This window comes from Molossus molossus, unplaced genomic scaffold, assembly GCF_014108415.1.
Source record: "Molossus molossus isolate mMolMol1 unplaced genomic scaffold, mMolMol1.p scaffold_m16_p_13, whole genome shotgun sequence".
Classification (NCBI taxonomy): domain Eukaryota; kingdom Metazoa; phylum Chordata; class Mammalia; order Chiroptera; family Molossidae; genus Molossus; species Molossus molossus.
Window position 1 is genome coordinate 82,821,779 of NW_023425348.1, and position 22,501 is coordinate 82,844,279.

Sequence of the window (22,501 nt, forward strand, 5' to 3'; positions counted from 1 at the left end):
GCCACTCAGGGAGCTTGACACTGGGTTTAGAAGGGGATCACTTGGTGACATAGCACCTCGGTTTCTATCACTCCAGAGCAGCCGCTGTCCTCCTTTCCCGCTCTCGAAGGGTAGGTGGGGAGTTGAGGAGGGTGAGCCTTCTGTGTGATTTTTCAGCCCCCAGCAGCCGCAGCTTGGCATTTGCCCCACCCATCACTCAGATCCTTCCAAACAATGTGATATATGAAGCACTGCAAGATTAGAGTAGAAGTAATAGAATCCTCTAAATCCACAGATTCTTACAATTAATGATACCAAGGACTTCTGGAGTGATATATTCCCCTAGCTGTGCCAGAAGCTTACCCCCTCACAAGGGGGCCTACTGTTTGATAGAAACTCCACACCTTTCTGTTTGAGGAGGAAGTACTGTAGCCAGTCCATGCCAATAGCAGTGTGAGGGAATTATGGGAATGCATGTATAAACAACAGAAAGCCTCGAGTATGCTCAGGATACTGTCTGTAAAACTAGAGATGAATTCAGAAAGAGGGGAACTTTGGTTTCTCCCTGCGTATGAGCATCAGGCTTCTGTGTAAGCCCCACCTCCCCAGCGTCGTTCTTTTCCCCAATGCCACTCCAGCTGATGTGTATGTAGAAAAATTGTATATCTCCTGGAGGCTGCACTGATTGTGTAAGCTGTTCTCATTTTGTCCACGATCCCAACTTCCCCATACACAAACGCAGCCCGCTGACCAGCATGGCAAATGCAGGGAGGGGGTAGGCCTTCAAGGCACTGCCCTGTCCCATCTCACTGCTGGGCTCTTTTCACTCGGGTCGCACGCAGAAGGAGGCTCCCGTCTGTGATGATGTGTGTGTAAAAGAATGTGACCCACAGGCAGCTGCACACCAGAGCCTGTTCAGGGCCATGGCATCCCCACATGCGCCTGACTTATGTGCTGCAAGCACCATGGCCAGGCCCTGGGGTGGCAGGTGTGAGCTGGAAACACAGGAAGGGAAAGAACGAACAGACTCCTTGACAGTGCCCAGCCAGAGATCCTCTCCACCTCACACAGTCCTGCAGCAGGAGTCACTAAGTCATTTTATCCCTGGACGGTCACCACAGCATCCCTGTCTTCATCCCTCATGGACTGGGCAGCTTTCATGATGGTTCAGACCATGCAATTAGATCCAGACTTCTTTTTGTTGGTATCTTTTTTATTGAGGTATAATTGACATGTAACATTATATTAGTTTCAGTATATAATGTTATCCAGTATCATGACTGGATATTTGTACACATTGCAAAGTGATCATCACAGTAAGTCTAGTTAAGATCTGTCACCCTTAGCCACAGCATTTGGACAAGAAGAAAAAATAATAAGGATACAAATGGGAAAGGAGTAAGTGACACTGTCATTATTTGCAGATGACATGATATTGTACATAGAAAACCTTGAAGACTCCATCAAATATCTACTAGATTTAATAAATGAATTTGGAAAAGTAGCAGGATACAAAATTAACATCAAGAAATCAATGGCATTCTTATACACCAATAATGAACTCATGGAAAGAGAAACTAAAAAAAAACAACAATCCCATTTACCATCGCGGCAAAATAATTAAGATACCTAGGAATAAACTTAACCAAAGAAATAAAGGACCTATTTGCAGAAAACTACAGGTCATTGAAAAAAGAAATAGAGGAAGATATAAAAAAGTGGAAGCACATACCTTGTTCATGGATTAGAATAATTAACATCATTAAAATGTCCATACTACCCAAAGCAATCTGTAGATTCAATGCAATCCCCATTAAAATACCAACGACATACTTCACAGAGCTAGAACAAATACTTCAAAAGTTCATATGGAACCAAAAAAGACCTCGAATAGCCACAGCAATCTTGAAAAAGAAGAGCAAAGTTGGAGGGATCACATTACCAGAGTTCAGGTTATACTACAAAGCCACTGTAATCAAGACAGCCTGGTACTGGCACAAGAACAGGCATATAAACCAGTGGAACAGAACAGAGAACACAGAAATGGACCCAAGGCAATATGCTCAATTAATATTTGACAAACGTGGCAAGAGCATACAGTGGAGTAAGGACAGCCCATGAACTTACACCATACACAAGAATAAACTCAGAATGGATAAAAGACTTAAATGTGACTCATGAATCCATAAAAATCCTAAAAGAAAATGTAGGCAACAAAATTTCAGACACATACGCAGCAGAATTTTCACTGATACATCACCTAAGGAAACAGAAACAAAGGAGAAAATGAACATGTGAGACTACATCAAACTAAAAAGCTTCTTCACAGCAAAAGATACAATCATCAAAATGGAAAGGCAACCCACTGTATGGGAGAGCATCATTGCCAATAATATATCAGATAAGGGGTTAATTTCCAATATATAGAGAGTGCTCATACAACTCAACAAAAGGAAGACAAAGAACCCAATTTTAAAAAATGGGCAGAGGAACTAAATAGACACCTCTCCAAACAGGACATACAAATGGCCAAGAGACATATGAAGAAATGCTCAACATCACTAATCATCAGAGAGATGCAAATTAAAACAACAATGAGGTATCACCTCACACCTGTCAGAATGGCCGCCATCAACAAATCATCAAACAACAAGTGTTGGCGAGGGTGTGGAGAAAAGGGGACTCTAGTACACTGCTGGTGGGAATGCAGACTGATGCAGCCACTATGGGAAACAATATGGTGTTACCTCAAAAACTTAAAAATTGAACTGCCATTTGATCCAGTGATCCCACTTCTAGGAATATACCCTAAGAAGCCTGAAACACCAATCAGAAAGAATATATGTACTCCTATGTTCATAGCAGCACTATTTACAATAGCTAACATCTGGAAACAGCCCAGATGTCCATCAGTAGATGAATGGATAAAAAAGCTGTGGTACATATACACAATGGAGTACTATGAAGCTGTAAGAAAGAAAGATCTCTTATCCTTTGAGATGACATGGAGGGACCTGGAAAGTATTATCCTAAGCGAAACAAGCCAAACAGAGAAAGACAAGTATCATATGATCTCACTTATTTGTGGAACATAATGAACAAATAAGCTGATGAACAATATAGACCCAGAGACATGGAAGTAGGGATCAGACTGACAAACCTCAGAGGAGGTCGATTGCGGGGTGGGGGTGGGGGGATAAACCAAAGAACTTATATGCATATATGTATAACCAATGGGCATAGACAGGAATACTGTGAGGAGGGCAGAATGGAGAGGAGGGTGTCAATGGGGGGAAAAGGAGAATCATCTGTAACAAAAATTAATTAATTAATAAAAAAAATTTTTGAATTATAAAAAAACTCTGTCACCATACAGAGTTACAAAATTATATTTTTCTTGTGGTGAGAACTTTTAAGATCTACTCTCCTAGCAACTTTCAAATATGCCGTACAGTATTATTAACTATAGGCACCGTGCTGTACGTCACACCCCCATTATTTATTTATAACTAGAAGTTTATACCTTTTGACCCACTTCACCCACCCCCCAGCTCCCACCTCTGGCAGCCACCAATCTGTCCTCTGTATAAGCCTGCTTTTGTTTTGTTTATTAGATTCCACATGTAAGTGACTTTCTCTGGCTGGCTTATTTCACTTAAGTACAATGCTCTCAAGGTCTATCCATGTTGTTGCAAATAACAAGATTTGATTTTTTATGGATGTATAATACCCCGTTGTGGGTAGATCCATCACTTGGCCATTATAAATAATGCTGCAGTGAACATGGGAATGCATATATCTTTCGAGCTCATGTTTTCATTTTCTTCAGATAATGACTCAGCAGTGGAATTTCTGGATCATATGGTAATTCTAGTTGTAATTTTTTTTAGGAACCACCATACTGTTTTCCCTAGTGTCTGCTAGAGCTAAACTTCTTGAGTTCAAATCCTGGTTCTTTTTTTTTTTCTTTTTTTTATTTTAGAGAGAGGGGAAAGGAGAGGAAGAGAGAGACAGAAACATCAATAGAGAGAACATCGATTGGCTGCCTCTTGCATGCCCCCCACTGGGGACTGGGCCCACAACCTGGGCATGTGCCCTGACCAGGAATCGAATCGGCGACCTCTTGGTGCATGGGTTGACACTCAACCACTGAGCCAAGCTGGCCAGGCCAAATTCTGGTTCTTAATTTACCATCTGTGCCCTTGGGAAAGTTCTTTAATTTCTCTGAGCCTCAGTTTCCTCTTTTGTAAAATGGGAATAATAATAATAAGAGTTATCATAGTTGAAGAAGTATATAATGTGCTTAAAATAATGCCTGGCACAGTAAACTTGCAACCTTCACCTATAAGAACACAGACACCATAGGGTTAGAGAGACCTCTGTATGTGCCACCTGTGCCCTGTTAACTGGGTGGCCTTGAGTGTCTGTCCTAACTTCTCTAAACCTTGTTTTCATACCTGCAAAATGGGGACAATAGTAGTATCTAAATTGTAGGGTGGTTGTAAGATTTCAACAAAAATATAGGTAAATTACTTAGCATGTTAGAGATATTCTATAAATAATAGTTTCTTGCTGTTAAAATAATCCTGGCATTATTATTATAACAAGATTTTTAAAAATAAATGAGAAGTTGTTTGGACTTCCTAAGGCAGTAGTTTCTTGCCTTTTTTTCACATCACAACACTCAGAAAATAATATATGACAAAAAGTAGGATAAAGACAAGACTGCCTGCAGGCTCTGGCCTCCTCCCAGCTGGGCCAAGGGGACCATCACACCTGTAACCCATTCAAGGCCCAAGTGACACAGGGGCGGGAGGCTCCACGCCAGGGCGAAGATTTAAAGCAGTGCATCGGATCACCTGCAGGGCTTATTAAACCACTGACTTAACTCACTTCTCCCTGCTGAAGGCCTGATTCCCCAGTGAGTAATGCACGTTTAATAGGAAAATCTCCTTTATTATGCTGGATACATATGGTGCCTCTGCTAAAGAATCTACTTTTAGGCATAGCCACTCACCCCCATTGAGGAGAGTCACTTGGCCAGCCCCTGTGGTGAAGGACTCAGGTCCTGGACAGACAGCCCTAGAGTCAAACCCCTGTTCCTTTACGTACTGGCTTGTAACACTGAGCCTCTTCTCTGAGCCTCAATTTCTTCATCTATAAAATGGAAATAAAAATAACACCCTGGCTGGTTTGCCCAGCAGTTAGAGTGTCGGCCACGGACCAGAGAGTCACGGGTTCGATTCCAGTCAAGGGCACTACCTTGGTTGTGGTTTGATCCCCAGCCCTGGTCAGGGTTGTGCGGGAGGCAGCCACTCGATGTGTCCCTGTCACATCAGGTTTTTCTCTCTCTCCCTCCCTCCCACTCTACCTGAAGATAAATGGAAAAATATCCTCTGGTGAGGATTTAAAAAAAAAAATTGCACCTGCCTTTTAGAGTTGTTTCTGGATTTAATGAGATAATGCATGTAAAATATCTGTCGTGTAGCCCTCAAAATATATTACCTAGTGAGTGGGGCATGTGTTTCATTCCTATTATTTATTTTTTAAATGTTTACTGAGCATCTGCTATTGGCCAGACCTCATGCCATGCACTGAGGATACAGCTGTATGCTTTCTTGGTGTCTTTTCTTTATGCCTCTATCTGCAAATCTCTGCGTAGATTTCCTTCCTAGATCTAACTTGCCATCCAACAGGCCTTTCTCCAAAGTAGGCTTACCTTTCCTTCCTCATTCTTTCATTCACCAAATGCCTGTTACGTGCCAGTCTCTGTGCTTGTGGAAGGGCAGTGACAGTGAGCAGAACAGAGGTTGTTCCAGCCCTCAAGGAACTTACAAACCGACAGAGCAGCAGACATGAAATAAATGAAATGTAAGTGCTATAGGAACACAGAAACTGGAGAACCAGCCTAAGCTGGGAATCAGGAAAGGCTTTTCCATGAGGAAAGCACATGGACCTAAAGTAATAGATGAACATGCCCTCTCAGCTATCAAGACTTACTTATTATAAGGCCATCACAGTTAAGATAGTATGTCACTAGAGTAAGGATAGACCAGTGGATTATACCAGGCAGGCTAGAATAAATCCATGCATTCGCAGAAACTTGATGTGTAAAAAGGTAGTACTGCCGGGTGGTGGGAAGAGGGATGATTCCATAAGCAGTGATGGGCATTTGTTTCCGCCTAAGATAAACTAGATCCCTACTTCATCCCATATTCAGAAGTCAGTTTTACATAGATTATTGGCCTAACTGTGAAATGCAAAACTCTAACACTCTTAAAAAGAAAAGAAAAAATTTTTGTGGGCACCAGGTAGTTAAAGAATTTTTCAACAAGATATAAAAAGCTGCCCTGGCTAGTTTGGCTCAATGGTTAGAGTGTCAGCCCATGACCAAAGGGTCGCAGGTTCGATTCCCAGTCAAGGGCATGTACCTGGGCTGCAGGTTTGATCCCTGGCCCCTGTCAGGATTAAGCAGGAGACAACCAATCGATCTCTCGAACTCTCTCTCTCTCTTCCTCCCTCCCTCCCTTCCACTCTCTCCAAAAATCAGTGGAAAAATATCCTCAGATGAGGATCAACAAAACAAAACAAAGAAAGGATACAAAAAGCCCAAGCCCAATGGACAAGATTGATAAACTTGACCATTTGCGTTCATTTACTCGGTCACTGTTGAGAATGCCTATTCTGTTCCCCTTGCCCTCATGGGGCCGACATTCTAGCGAGAGGTTTCCGCCAGGAAGCAGGAACCCCCTGAGGGCCAGGGAACCTTGGTCACAGCAGTGAGAGTGCTGAACTCCGAACCACGGAACTACCGAGGAATTCAGAATTTACACTTTCTGTTCAACACAAAAACCATAAACAAAGTTGAAAGACGAGCCAGAGACCAGAAGAGGATATTTATTATGTATATAACCAACAACAGATTAGTGTGCAGAATTTTTTACTCTCGGGAATATTTTATAAATAACACCTGCACATCAATACGAGAAAGATAAATAACCTCAATAGAAAAATAGTCCAAAGATCTGAACAAGCAATACACAGAAGAGAAAACCTTAACAGCTAATAAACACGTGGGCCTATTTTCATGCATAAACTCACTAGTAATCAAAGAAATGCTAATTAAAATTGAGATATCACTTCACACCCATCAGATTAGCAAAAATTTAAAAGTTTGACAATTCAAATATTGGTGAGGATGTAGAACAGTTGGAACTCTCATAAGCTGCTGGTGGGAATGAAATTGCTCTAATCACTTTGAAGCAATGGGGGCAAATCTGAGGATGCTGAAGAAGTGTACCTGGTTGTAAGGAGCCGTGCAGCACCGTTGGTAATAGTTGCCATGGGAACAGTCTGCATGTCCCCTGCAGTAGAAAGGACAAAGCATGGTACCTTCAGAGAGTGGGATTCTATACAGCAGCTAAAATGAATACAGGGACATATATATGCATCAAGAAATCTCCAAATATTAAGTTACTGAATGATACATAGAACCTAAAACCAAACAAAATCCTACCTAGTGTTCTAAGAATATAGGCATTTGTGTGAGTGAATACAGTACACAAGCATGGAGAGGGAGGGATGCTTAGCCGCCAGGTTTCAGTGAATGAGTGCCAACCCCCAAGCTTAGGGGTGACCTCTGAGCAAGGGCGCAGAGGGACGGAATGAGGGAGGGGCACACCCGTAGCTTGAATGGCATGTGCAATATTTTACAAAGCTTTTAAAAATTGAAGCAAGGATGGAAAATGTTAAGGTTTGATAAAGTTGGCTAGTGGATTCACAGGTGTTTGTTATGTCATTCTCTGTCATTTTCTAAAGTTTTAAATATTTCATTTAAAACAAAAAGGATGGGTAAGGTTTAGGTGGGGAGCAGTGAGAGGGAAAAGCACCTCGGGAAAGTAAGCCACCCGGAAAGAAGCCGGGCTTTCACCAGGGGTGACCCAGAGGAACGTGAGAAGCCAGTGGGCCCAGAGATGAAGGAGTTGGTGGCTGTGCATTGGAGCTGGGTACAGGGATACCTGGGAGATATTGTGGGTTCGGTTCCAGACCACTGCAATAAAGTGAATGTTGCAGTAAAGCAAGTCATAATCTTTTCACTAGAGAAGGATCTTGCCTACAAAACACTACATCTGTGAAGTGCAGTGAAGAGCGATGTGACTGGATCCATCCTAAGGGTATGGAACGGTTCTCCTCTAGCTGTGCGGCTTCTTAGGAGGGACCAGAAAAAGGGGGTTCAAATGGCTGAGCTGGGTCCTTCGAGCTGTCTGCTTGAAGACACTGCACCTGGGCATAAGCTTCCAGCCACCCTGGGGGCAGCTGCTGTACACTGATAACAAACAGCAAGGGTGGAAGGAAGGAAGCCCCACCAGCAGGAAGGTGTTCTGATCCCCAGAGAGCACAGAGCCCACTGTCCACGCCAGGGGCAGTTGCAATGGTCTAGGAACCAGGGAGAGTCGGAGGGACCTGTGTTTGGATGACAGCTCTTTCACTTTACCTGTGACCTTGGTCAAGTTTCTGAGCCTCCCTGAACCTGTGTGTTCTCAGTAAAACATTCACTGAGCTCACCTCACAGGACTGATTTGAGAGGAACATGAGATGACAGAGTAGCCCCGATGAAGAGTAACCGTCATCGCTGCTGTTGTTACTGCCCACACTCTGGATCAAGCTTCTGAGGCACGACAGGGCAGGTGACATTCGGGGGACCCTAGAGGCACTGGCTGGAGCCAGGGCAAAGCAGTGGCCTGGATATCCCATGCTGCTTTGAGAGCCTGGATTTGTGGCAGCTTGTGCAGCACGTGGGTGCCTCCAACCTAGTCCGGAAGTGGGGTGCCCTGAGGAAGTGTCCCAGGAAGCCCATCCTTCCCACCAGAGCAGGGAGCCGAGTGAAGCTTACTCTCACCATGGCCCTGACACTAGAACACGGACTACAGAGGTGCACTGGGAGCCCGAACAGACTTGGGACATACTCCAGCTGCACTCATGAAGGACACTGGCCATGTGACCTGCAGGAAGCAGTGCAGTCATGGAAGGTGGCTCTTCTTTCTAGCCCTGGCTGGGGGCTGGCTTCCCCCAACAGTGGACTCGAAACCAGATAGCTTCCGCCCGGGAGCCTCTGTCCGGATGGATGCTGGCAGCACTTGCTTCCTCTGAGCGTATTTTCCTTTGCTATTTTGAACTCTTCCAGCACCTTGAACCAGATAGAATCACTTGTTTTGAATGCTCATTATACACTAGGTACAATACATCATCATCTGGACTCTTCACAAGAACCCTATGAAACAAAACCAATGATTATCTTTACAGATGAGGAAACTGAGGCTCAGAGAGAAAAGGTAACTTGGCCAGTGAGTGCTGGCGTCGGGATCTGACCCCAGGGCTGTGAACCCAGAACCACAGGGAAATGGGTGCAGCTTCAGCCACTAGACCAGGAACACTGAGCCTTAGGGGTGAGTAGGGAATAGGAAGGTCAGTAGGTTCATACTGGAAGCTGTTGCTTCCTTGATATCCATTTACCTCCGAGCCAGCCAGCTCATCCCAGCTGCTGGAAATCATCGAGGGAGGGCGAGAATGGCCAGCCCCTTAGGATTAGCTCGGACCCTGCCAAGTGCTCTTTCTCCATTCCAGTCCACGCCGGACCCCACCCTTCACATGGTTCTGCTCAGAGCCAGCCTGCACTGGAGTGCCTTCCCTTCTCCGAGTCCCTCTCTGGCCGGAGGCATGGCCTGCAAGATCCCTCCATGACCCAGTAGATTTGTACAGACTCCGTTGGCAGCAGCTCCCCGCTGGCTCCACTTCAAAGCAGGGGCGGCCGCTCCTCCAGGTGTCAGCAGCAGCTGGCACGTTAGCTGAAGGCCTCTGGCAGGAAGGGGTGTTGAGCCAACTGCCATCAACTGGAAAACAGCACATGTGGATGAGCTCTTCTCCAGGAGATTCCTTCTGGAGGCCTCGGGTGGGGACAAGTTCGAGTTCAGGGTGAAGAACTAGCTGTCTATGGGATCTGGGATGTCCCTGTCACCAAAGGCTAAGACAGACCTGCAGAGCCCCCTGCCTGCCTTTTCCCACAGTCCTGCCAAGTGCCAGTGCCCAGAATTTCCCAGGTCAGGGCACCGGTTTGGAGATGGACAGTGCGGCATGGGACGCTTCTCAAATCACTCTAGGTCTTTCAGACCTTCCTGCCGCTCAGTCCTCCCAACAGCAGACCCTTCCCCACCAGAACCAGCACTAACAGGAGCAGCAGTCAGTTCTGCTCACCTGAGACAACACTGTCAGAGCCGCAGAAGCTTTTATACTGGTGGGGAGTGCCAGCCTTCTCAGGCTGCTGCTTGAATATCTTCAGCAACAAGAAGCTCACTCCTCTACAAAGCAGTCACAATCCCAGACCTGAGAAACTTGAAGAAACTTTCTAGAGCCAAACTCTAGATCCCTGTATATGTCCCTCAGAGGCAGACCGGTGTGGTCATTGTCTGACACTATGGTTTGCAGACTCTCCACCACTCTGACCCCGTCTCTACGGCTCTAGTTTATTCCTCTTAAAGGGATTGTCCACAGCTGAATATAGTGTCCAGATGTCACCTGGCCAGGGGAGAAGGAAGTGTGCTCTGGCCTCTCTTATTCATTTGTTCATGCTTCCCTTTATTCATAAGTATTCACCGAGTGACTGCTAGGTGCCCTGAGCCATGCGGACCCTGGAGCCAAGCAACAGACAGGTGTCACCCAGTGAACAGTGTGGGGAGGTAGCAGAGAACTGTAGAAGCCAGCGGCAGGGAGGCCTCCCATAGTCGGGAATAAGGAAGGTTCTCCAGAGAGGTTCTGTGTAGGCTGCAACCTGAAAAATGAGTAGGCGTCAGGTAGGTGAGGAGAGGGGTCCGGGGGGCGGGGAGCATTGTAGAGAGAGGAACCGGCTTGTCTGAAGGGCCTGAGGAAGGAGGGGGCCTTGGGAAGAACTGGAGGATCAGTGTGGCTGGAGTGTAGTGAGGGTCACTGTCTGTGGCCCCATGGTTAGAGAGGAGAGGGGAGGCAGAGGGTGGAACATGTGGATGAGAACAGGGACTGTTTTAAGGGTGATGGGAAGTCCATGAAGGGTTAATTTGTATCTTAAAGAAGATCTGTCTGACCCCAGTATGGATACTCAGTTACAAGGAGGCAGGAGTTGCTGCAAGAAACAAGGTGGGAGGTCATCTAGTTGTCCAGGAAAAGAGGCGGAAATGGGTGTGGACGGTGCTGGTAGATGGATTCAAGCCAAATGTCAGGGGTGGACTGACGGGACTTGGTGATTGATTGACGTGGGTGGGCAAGGGCGGGAGTTTCCAGGATGTCAGGGGGACCCCCAGGTTTCTGGCTGAGCAGGGTAGTGGGTAGCATTGCTGTTAATAAAAGCTGAGATCCAGTTGGGTTTTCTGGCAGCCAGTCTCATTGGTTACAATCAAGAAAACCCCTCAATCCTTTTCACACACGCTATTGGGACCCAGCCACATGTCCCTCAGAAAGAAAGTCCCCACCACTGTCACCCTCCCCAGCTAGGCTGCTGGTCCCACCTGACAGCTGTCAGTTTCAGCCCACCAAGGAGCAGGGGTCAAGACCAGAGCACGCGTAGCTGCCCTGCTCCACAGCCTGCCCCCCCGGAACTGGTGGGTCTCCTGCCCTCTGCAGGCCGTGCTCTCCACTCCCAGCTGCCCGTTAAAAGAGGGTGCTAATGCTCCCAGACAAGAATGGCCCCTGACAGAAAGCTGCAGGCCAGTTCTGAGGCTGGAAGGGCGGGCCCTGGTTGCAGCTTCTGGTCCTGTCTGTGGCTGAGAGAGAAAGATGCTTATGGCAATGTCTTCGAGCCCTGGGGTGGCAGGGCTTGTCCCGGGAGCATGCTGGTTAGCGAGAATTACAACTTCTGGAATTAGACCGTGGTGATGCTTGCACAACTTCGTAAATATACTAAAAAACAATGTATACTTCTAAAAGGTGAATTTTGTGGTATTTGAATTGTATTGCAATATAAATGAACAAATGGATAAAGTAGAAAATAGTAAATGGAGATAAATGCTATAAACAGGAGCACTGGGCCCAGGTTGATGATAAACAAGAGAAGCCAAGTAACGTCTTCAAAGGCTTTGGCTCCCCATCGTGGTTTCCTGCTTTGGGATGTTCTCAGCCTGGCGCTCTTCCTTAGTAATTAACTTCAGGCCATTCGGGTTCTCAGCTGTCCTGGGATAGGGCAGGAAGGAAAGGTCACGGGCTTCTCTGCCCTGGGGACTCTTCTCTGCTGAGCCTGGAAAGGAGAAGCTTTGAGGTGCCGGTGGTTCTTCCTCCCTGAGCTCTCTGGGAGAGCTCACTCGTCCTCTGTGGTTTGGGTATCTGCTAACCCCAGTCCACCCTACCTGCCCCCTCTGCCTCTCTTGCTTCTCCCTCCCCACCCAGATAGAATCTGGGCTTTGTGCCCTCACTGTTCCTTTTTGCTTGCCTGGGTTCTCCACAGGTTATAAGAAATGGGCTGACTACTTGGCTATGGCTCAGTACTTGGTCCCAGAAGTCAGTGATAGAGGAACCAGGGTGCCCTCCTGTGGCCATTAGCAGCATTGCTTCTTCCCACCCTCTGGCTTTGACTTTTTTCCAGCTAGAATTTTAATGTTTAACTCTGGTAGTTGGGCCAGTTTTTTTCCTTCATCAAGAGATACATGAGAAACAGGCCTTCAGATATAGGTGAAGAGAAAGAAGATACATTAGCTACAGAAACTAAGAAATAAAGGTTAGTGTTTATACTCTATTTTAAAAGAGGCAGTGTGTCGCCCAGCTGGTGTGGCTGTGAATTGAGCGTCGGCCCATGGACTGAGAGGTTCCGGTTGGATTACCGGTCAGGGCACATGCTCAGATTGTGGGCTTAATCCCTCATGGGGGCCGTGCAGAAAGCAGCCAATCGATGTTTCTTTCTCACATCAATGTTTCTGTCTCTCTCTCTCTGAAAAATCAATAAAAAACCTATTTTATAAATAAATAAATAAGGCAGTGTGACCGAATGGAAAGTACGTGGCCCTTGGAGTCCAGCAAACTCACCAGCTCAATGGCCTTAGCAAGTTCACCTGTAAAGTGAAAATGATAAGACCTTCCTCATTGTTGTAGGATAAAATTTAATACAGTGCCTGCCATGAAGTAGGTACCCAGTAAGTGGGATACCTGTTTCTATTATCATTATTACAACTAAAGACGAGATGTAGGAGCCATTTTCACTCTTCAGGGAGATCTGAAACCAGGGCCACCTGCCTTGAAAAACTCCAGGGTACTGTTCACATTTCTCTCTAAAGCCCCTTCCCCAGAGGTGAGCGGTGCTGCCTCTCTGGAGCTGATGCAGTTGCCAGTTTGAGGACTTCTGACAGTGGGAGGTGCAGAGAGGTTTGTACAGGAGAGAGCAAAATAAAACAAAATTTTAAAATTTGTTTTTATTGTTGAAAGTATTACAGCTATCCCTCCTTTTTCCTCTACTGACACCCTCCTCCCCGCACCCCTCACCTTCACCACACTGTTGTCTGTGTCCATTGGCTGTTCATATACGCATGTAAGTTCTTTTCTCTTCCCACCCCCCCCCCTTCCCTCTGAGGTTTGTCAGTCTGTTCTCTACTTCCATGTCTCTGTCTCTATTTTGCTCATCAGCTTATTTTGTTCATTATATTCCACAAATAAGTGAGATCATGTGATACTTGTCTTTCTCTGACTGGCTTGTTTCACTCAGCATAATACTCTCCAGGTCCCTCCATGTCATCTCAAAGGGTAAGAGATCTTTCTTTCTAACAGCTGCATAGTACTCCACTGTGTAAATGTACCACAGCTTTTTTTAAAAATATATATTTTTAAATGGAGGACAAATATTTTCTTTTTTAAAATATGTTTTTATTGATATTTTAGAGAGAGAGGAAGGTAGAAAGAGAGAAACATCAATGTGAGAGAGAAACACTGATCAGCTGCTTCCTGCACGCCCCCTACTGGGGAATCAAGCCTGCGACCTGGGCATGTGGCCTGACCTAGAACCAAACTGGGACCTCTTAGTCCATGGGATGATGCTCAATTCACTGAGACACCGGCTGGGCTACCACAGCTTTAAAAAAAAAAAAAATTAATGTAAAGATAAAGCAAGGTGGACCCACTCAGAAACAGATCGGGGTTCCAAGCCCCCTAGTAGATGAGTTGGGCACCCTGCCTGGCACATGCAAGGAGCCCAGCAAGCGCTCATTTCCTTCCCTTCCTGTCCTCTCTCTGATGAGGCCCTGAGCAGAGTATGAGTATGGCCTGAGTCTGAGCCTGTTAGCAGTCATGTGGTTTTTCCCCTGAGAGGTGGGTGTGCAGTGGGAGGAGCTGTAGAGAGAAAAACTAGGAGGTGGCCCACTTGTGAGAATGGACAGCACAATGGAGCAGTGGCCACCATGGTGTCATGAGATGGGTTGTGCTCTCTGACCCTCTCAAGTGCAGAGTCCCGGCAGCTCGGTGCCTTCTTCCCTTGTCTGCCCTCTGTCCCAGGGTGGAGGTCCTGTAGCTCTCTGGCCCTGTCAGCTTATTAAATCTCAGCCCCACTTCCAAGACCCCTTCAAACCTCTTGGCTGTTCTTTCTGCCTTTTCTGATCAGCTGTATTTATTCTGACTAAACGGTCCTCACTACAGGATGAAAGGATTTACTGCTTAAGTACATGAAAAGAAATCTTGGCTGCATTACAATTGCACCCTCTCTTGCTGCCCAGCCCCCTCTCCTCCCTCCTCAGGCTTCAACCACTAGCTGGTGCCACAGGGACTGAACTGGGAGCCTGCCCTTGGTAGTGGTCAGCTCAGTTTGGTGGCAGAGGCCAACTGATGAAGAAGTGAGGTGACTGGGAGAAGCCTGTTTTGGGGAGCCCTCTCCCCATGGCTTGCTGCCCCAAGGGAGACTGGAGCCCCAGGAATGGCATGCTCGCTCTTTCTCTCGCTTTCACATACACACACATTTCTCTCTCTTTTCCCCTCAGGATTGTGCTCATGGATGACGCCATGGACTGCTTGATGTCTTTTTCAGATTTCCTTTTGGCCTTCCAGATCCAGTTTTACTACTCCGGTGAGAGTCTCCCAGGACCCCATGTGGCTCCCTTCAGACCACATCTCCCTCTCCTGCCCCGCTGCTCACGCCCCCGTGTGCCCGGCACACATTCCTCTCCCGCACGTCCTCCGTCCTCCGTGGTGTGCTTCACCCGCTGCCCACGCCCCCGTGTGCCCGGCACACAGTCCTCTCCCGCACGTCCTCCGTGGTGTGCTTCACCGCGGGTTCCTACAGCATGTCTAGTTCTCCTCGCCAGGGGTCACAAGATGCACTGTGCAGAGCCTGCTTCCTCAGTGTCCTTGTGATGAAGGCACCGCAGTCAGCAGTGCAACAAATCACTTTAAGTGACAGTGACAATGACAATACACACCATAGTGACAATACCTGATAAATTCACTATTTATCAAAACTTTTCATGTGCCAGACATAGCACTAAGGACTTTAATCCTTACAACAGCCCTAAGAGACAGGTCCTTTAAGAGCCAAGCTACAGCCCTGGCCAGTTTGGCTTAGAGGTTGGAGCATCAGCCTGCGGTCCAGAGAGACCCAGGTTTGGTTCCCACTAAGGGCACGTACCTCCGTTGCAGTTTGTCCCTGGCCCTGGTTGGGTCATGCGGGTGGCGGCAACTCCATGTGTCCCTTTCACGTCGATGTTTCTCTCTCTCTCTCTTCCTCTCTCTCCCTCCCACTCTGAGCAAAAAATGGAAAAATGTTCTCAGGTGAGGATAAAAAACAAAAAAAGAGCCAAGCTACAGAGATAAGTGGCCAAAGTCTCGGAGCTAGTGAGTGCTGGAACCCAAACTTGGACACAGGGCTCACTCCCAGCTGCACTCTCGGGCACCCTGCTGAACCGCTGCCATCCGAGTCCATCCCTGGGCCCTGACTTCTATGTGTGGGCACACGTTCCCACCCACACGGCTTTAAATAAGCACGCACCAGTCCTAGGTCACACTCCCACCCTGCTCCCCAGTACATGCCAGCTGTGCTCTTAAATCCCTTCTGGAATCAGGAGGAATAAAAGTAGACAAATAACTACCAATGCACAGCAGCACGCACAGAACATCAAATGGAATATTGAGTTTAGAAATTGCTGACCGTGTCCCTAAACAAACTTGTTTAAAATGAGCTCTTCCAGTAAACAGAAGGCTGTCCTTGGAGCCTGGACATGGCCTTCCTGCCAAGTGGTGGCCCTAGCCAGCCCTAGCCTCACGCAGGCGTCACTTTCTGTTTCTTGATGGCAGCCCAAGGGCCTGTCGGGGGATCTGGAGCCTGGGGTCTCTCCACCGCTCTTAGCAACTCCAGGCATTTATTTCCCATTTCTCCTGAGCTCTCAGGCCCTAGAGGAGGAGCAGCCACGTTTGGTGGAACTTTCCTGCTCGCCTCCTCCTGGGCCCCTTCTCACAGCAGCGGGCCCTGAGCATCACCATCGCACGGCCCCGTGCATCGGTCAGCGGGGAGATGGGCAGTAAGTCACGGCTCACCGACTATGGCTTGACTACTGAGATTCAAAACCAATTCCAAATGTTTAATGACTCCGCAGCTCGCAGGCCTTCTCTCCCACGCTGGCACTCGGACACACGTTCCCGAGCCGCGGGGCAGGTGGCCTCTGAAGACGGGGCTCACCCGTGGGAGCGGGCCCGCCTTCACTCTCAAAATTGTGTAGCCATTTGCTATGTGCCAGGCCCACTGCGAGGTGCAGGGGCAGGGGTTGACAAGCCATGATGCCTGCCTCTGTTCGAGAATCTCCTTTGCCAGCAAGGAGACAGAGTCCACAGTCACTCAGAGAAGTAACTCATCATTGACAATGCTACGAAGAATACAGGGTGCTATAAAAGTATGTAGTGAGGGACCTCACCTGGTCTAGGAACAGCTGCCCAGAAGAGGGACATCTGAGCTGAAACACATCAGTGTCATCTCCCGTGAGTGCGGTGGTCACACTCGGGGTCCGTGGTGTGCCCTGCCTGAGCACTGCTGCTGGTGCAGAGCTGAGCTAACAGAGGGGAAGACAGTGAAGGGGAAGGGTGTCCCCCCTGCCTGACCTCTGCCCCTCATCCACGGTACCAGAATTCCTGGAGAGTGTGGCTGCCATCTACCAGGACCTACTGTCAGGCAAGAACCCCAACACGGTGATTGTGCCAACGTCATCCAGTGGGCAACACCGCCAGCGGCCTGTCTTGGGTGAGAGCAGCATGCTGGAGGGAGTCGAGGCGTCACTGTTCTATCAGCGCCTGGAGAACCTGTGTGACCGGCACAAGTACAGGTGAGAATGGCCACGTAGATCCCCCACCCTAGTCCTAGGACGTGCAGACTGCTGGTCCTGGAACAGATCACTAGCAGACGGTTCTGGTTGTCCAGGGTTGCTGGGTCCTGATGGTCACAGTATAAATGAGAGCAGTGTCATTTGCCCCCAGACCAGGTTGCTCATCGCTTTCACTTGGGCAAGACCGCTGTAGATAGGCAGCTTGGCCCCTTCTTCCCAGGACATAAGACTGGCCTTGACATTTTAGAGAAAAGGAAGAACATTCACTGATAAAGAATTCACTGTACAGAAAGGGAGGGTTAAGCTGTCATGTGTGGCTCAAAGTCTGCTTGGAGACAGAGCAGCCACTTTTGGTTTCTAGAAGAGGCTGTTGTCTATTGCCATTTCTCCATCCCCTCCTCTCCTCCCCTGCGGTAAAAGCACCAACTGGTGAACATGCCAGCCCTTCGTATTCACAGTCAAGGCCTTGCTCCCTGCTCCTGGACATCTGCCACGCGCCCCCAGGGCCTTAGGGCCCCCAGGGCAGTCAGGAAGGTGTAAATAAAAAGCTGACACTCAGACTTGCTCATCTTCTAATCTGGCATGTATTCTCTCTTCTAGCTGCCCACCCCCAGCACTTGTCAAAGAGGTCCTAAGCAACGTTCAGAGACTAACCTTCTATGGATTCCTTGTGGCTCTCTCAAAGCATCGTGGAATCAACCAAGCCCTAGGTGAGCCAGAGCTAGCTGTGGCCAGCCTCTTCTGGCCACACAATGCACAGCCCTATAGGAGCTGGCCTCCACTGGCCGACTGGCCCATGAGGAGGGCATCGCCATCTCTGCCTTGACTTCTCAGGGCCAGACTCCGAGATCTAAGGAGCCAGGATGTGCACAAGACTGTTCTCCTAGGCCTCTCATACTCCATGTGGAGGGACAGCCTACCCTGCCTGAAGCCCTGCCACAACATGAAGCCCCTCTCCCTGGCAGAGGTGTGCCCAGCCCCTCCCCAGAGAATCCCAGTTCTGTTTGGGGGAGTAGCCTGGCAGACATGGAGCTATTTACTCAGAGCCTCTGAATGATTATATATCAAAGACACCTGAATCTCATTTGTAAATAGGGCAACGGTGTGTCTAGGAAGACCTTTAAAAAAATATGTATGTTTTTATTGATTTTAGAGAGAGAGGAAGGGAGAGGGAGAGATAGATGGAAACATGGATGAGAGAGAAACATCCATCAGCTGTGTCCTGCATGCCACCTACTGAGGATTGAGCTCGAAACCCGGTATGTGCCCGGACCGGAATTGAACTGCAACCCTGGTTCACGGCATGATGCTCAACCAGCTGAGCCACAGCAGCTGGACTGGGGAGGCCCTTTCCCCAGCTGGAAAAAAATATCTGATTAATCTGAAAGGGAGCAAAAAAAGAGGGGGGGGACCTGCACTGGCCCAGGTTTTCTGTCCATTGTTTCATTCTCACTGGTTGGCCTTCACTCCCTGCCCAAGCCCCTTCCCACACCTGTTGCTCTCCTAGGGCAGGAACCACCAGATCACCATCCAGTGGAGCTTGAGGGGTTCTTATTTGTCTCTCTCTGAGAGGTATCCAGGTGTGCTGGGGATCACAGCTTCCTGAGTCTCAAAGAAGAGACACACCGTATTTCCCTTCCTTCTGCCAGTTGAGGGAATGAGGTCAAGAGAAGGAAATGTAACACTCATTAAATGCCAGCCACAGTAGGCCAACAGTGGGCTAGCTGCTTTAGATCGTATACAGGATAGAGCCTGCTGGGGTGCTCTGGGGTGCATGGGCGTGCACACACCAGCAGCACTGACTGAGGGCCCACTCAGCCAGCGTGCCACCTGGCAGCCCAGTTATTCTGAGTCAATGCTTGAGGCATGCGCAGGTCTGGAGATCCCTCCACCAGAGGTTGGTGGTAGCCAAGGTCACCAGCTGGAAGAGAGTGGAAAGGAGGCAAATAGGAGTCAGAAGTCAAGAGCAAGGGAGTAGCAGGCGGGGATTTGTTTAGGTTTTCTTTCACACTCCTAGGTAACTGACCACCCTCCCTTCCTCTCCACCAATAACAGTCACTAGGAAGGAAAAGCTAAGTAGCATCTGAGTCACAGCCTGGACTAACCACATACTCTGACTATTTCTAGGGCCTTTAAAAAGAACCATCACTCCGTCAACCACTTTTACGGAGCACTAATGCTGGGTGGAGTGGGAGATACAAAGAGGCATATGGTCTCTGCCTCACCTGCATCTCCCACGTAGGAGATAGAGATCTGGAGATCCCTGGCTGCAGCCCTTGTCAGCCTATTTATTCCCTTATTGTCAAGGCACCCCACCACCAGCACAAAATGAGAGGGTTCCTTAGTACACAGTTTGAAAACCACTAACTTAGAGCAAAAAGGACCAGGAGGCATCATTTGAAAAGCTTTGGAAAGATGGGAATTGCCCTGGCCAGTTTGGCTCAGCGGTTAGAGCGTCAGCCCCTAGACCAAAGGGTCACAGGTCCAATTCCCAGTCAAAGGCACATACCTGGGTTGCAGGTTTGATCCCCAGCCCGTGGGGTTGTGCGGGAAGCAACCGATCAATGTGTCTCTCTCACATCAATGTTTCTCTCTCTCCTTCTCTCCCTTCCACTCTATCTAAAAATCAATGGAGCCCGGCCGGTGTGGCTCAGTGGTTGAGCGTCAACCCATGCACCAAGAGGTCGCCAGTTTGATTCCCAGTCAGGGCACATGCCCAGGTTGTGGGCCAAATCCCCAGTGGGGGGCATGAAGGAGGTGGCCAATCGATGTTCTCTCTCATCAACGTTTCTATCTCTATCTCTCCCTTCTTCCCTAAAATCAATTTTTAAAAAATTTTTAATAAAAATTAATGGAAAAATATCTTCGGGTGAGGATTAATGGAAAGAAGGAAGGGAGGGAGGGAGAGAAGAAATTGAACTAAGCCAGATAGGTCATTTTAAGGTGAGGCTTTCTAGACACCAGCATTGTTAATTGCCAGATCAAGGTTCTGACCACCAGGGAGCTCTTTTCCCTCAACAATGTGCTAGTGAGAATCTTTTATCTGCAAAATTCAGTTCCTCCTTCCCTCCCATGTTAACAGCTCCTGGGAGCATCCAAGACTCTCCTCCCAGTATCATAGAATCGTTCCCTTGGTTTAGAGCTGAGGGAACCAGCTGAGAGATTTGTGACAGAGCAGAGATGGGACAGCTCTCCTTCTGGTGGCCTCCGGCCATGCCGAAGAGAGTTTGTTTGGTCTGCTCCTGACCCAGTCTTCTCTTCTCATCCCTGGGACCCTCCCTGGAGGAGCTAAGGTAGCATTTTTTACCATTGTCTTCAAAATTGGGTCACCCTGATTTGGGAGCACAAATCTAGATAATTTCTGGTGTTTGTGGTTAGCCTGGGCCATATCATGTATCTCTGGCTCCTTTTTGGCCCAAAACTGGGGTGCCTCAAGGAAGGACTAAACCCCTAGCACCAGCTCACAATCCACCATCTAGGGATGTCTCCTTATCTGTGGCTTCTGCCCTTAGTGGGGTGGGGGAGGGGCAGGCAGCAGGGCTATTAAATGTTATAAACATTAAATGTATCCAGCAGTACCCAAGATTCTCTGCCCTAAGAGCAGACCTCTTAAACATCTTAAAAGCTCTTCCCCATACCTTTTAGATCAGCCCAAGTAGGCAGATACGAAGGTGAGGGGCACAGAGGCATCTGCTGGGAATGGGGCTGCCTGACTGGGGCCTGGTTGAAGGACCCTCAGATTAAGTTTTGTGTCCCACCCCCCAAATCTCCTAGGAGCTTTGCCTGACAAAGGGGACCTGATGCACGACCCAGCCATGGATGAGGAGCTGGACCGACTGTAAGTGTCAGGTGGGGAGATGCTGCCCCCTTGTGGGGGCAAACCTCAGTGGGACATGGCAATGCCCTATTGTGGGGTCACACAGTGCTTGTCCATAACACCCCCATCAGTCAGGGAAGGGCTTAAGGGCCAGCAGAGGCCTAAAGTAGTCTCTTTTGAGTCCCCTGGGAATGTAGCCCATGGTTTCATCCAAATGCAAGTGTGTGGAGGTCCTGATCTCTGGACAGGAGGCACCTTGCTGCCCTCTGGGCTTCTTTCCTCCTTCAGGCTGGCCCAGATCCCAGACCTGGTCACCTCAGTCACTGCCAGTCCAGAGGCCAGCTGCCTGCCTTCCCGGACCCCTCATCGGGCTGGCTTTTCATGGAGACCCCTCCATCATGCCCGCAAAGTGGATGCAGAGAGTGATGGCTCCACTGAAGAGACAGACGAGTCCGAGACTTGAGGAGTGTGAAGGGCCCGTCTACAACACCCTGTACCCCGCTCCTACTCCCGCCCAACTCCTCCTGCCTGTGCCATGCTGCCCTCTGCTGGTGAAAGGCCAAATAATAGACCCAGGCCAAGATCCGCCAGAGGGGTTTCAGCCAACCCAAGCAGTGTGATTCAAGAAAGCTAGCCTACTTTCCCAACCCGTCAGCCTTGCGCTTTCCTGACAGCAGATGAAACTGAGGCCACTGGGAAGGGACTTGGCCTTAGCCTTAGCCTTTTGCTAACAGTCCCCACATAAGGTTCATCTCACAGCTACTCTAGGGAGGGGGAAAACCATGAATAGCCACGCAGGACCTTGCATGCTCGGGTGACAGCAGTGATACAAGTATGGGAGGACATGAGCGCAGGGGCCTTCTACTGGAGAAACAGCCACAGGCCATGATGGGATGAGGGTGGGCACGACGGCCATTTCACTTTCAAACACTGCTTCAAGCCTCTCGTCTATTAGTTAAATGTGAAATGAATAAAGTCCCTTGTGTCTGCTAAGTGGTGAGTCTAAACCCACTAGACCGAGGAGGGGGTGAAGGGAAGGGGTGTTTGGATTCTGGTGCAGAGTCCCAGCTTTTCTGGGAGGTGAGGGTCAGAGGACCAACTCAGCCTGGAGACCAGCCGCAGATAATGAGCAGAGACGCTTACCTCTTGCACATGACAGCCTTTCAAAGGAGAGGTACTCACATCTGGAATGGGCCTCAGGAAACAAGCTGAGGGGGTCCAAGGCCAGGTTCCCATAACTTTAAAAACCCTGGCCACAAAGAGTCAGTACTGCAGAGCCTTCTAGCCAGTTTCATTCAGTATTTGCCAGTTACCTGCTCAGGGTTAGGGCAGTGGGGATGCAGCTGTGAACACAGCCTGTGAAGTACAAGCCACCAACCAAGGCTGCAGGAAGGCAGGGTCC

At 48.5% G+C, this 22,501-nt stretch overlaps 1 protein-coding gene across 2 annotated transcripts in view; it reads left to right on the forward strand.

The window, feature by feature from the left end:
* Nucleotides 1-22,501, forward strand: part of CUNH11orf49 (chromosome unknown C11orf49 homolog) — a 190,206-nt gene that overhangs the window by 166,668 nt on the left and 1,037 nt on the right. Inside the window, exons 5-9 of one of the 2 annotated variants that reach the window (XM_036258047.1) lie at nt 14,955-15,040; nt 17,087-17,282; nt 17,883-17,992; nt 21,057-21,120; nt 21,388-21,562. In XM_036258047.1, coding sequence (XP_036113940.1) covers nt 14,955-15,040; nt 17,087-17,282; nt 17,883-17,992; nt 21,057-21,120; nt 21,388-21,562 — 631 coding nt within the window. Of the gene's footprint in view, nt 1-14,954; nt 15,041-17,086; nt 17,283-17,882; nt 17,993-21,056; nt 21,121-21,387; nt 21,563-22,501 lie in introns of those variants that run through there. The other variant, XM_036258048.1, reaches the window with a different exon arrangement.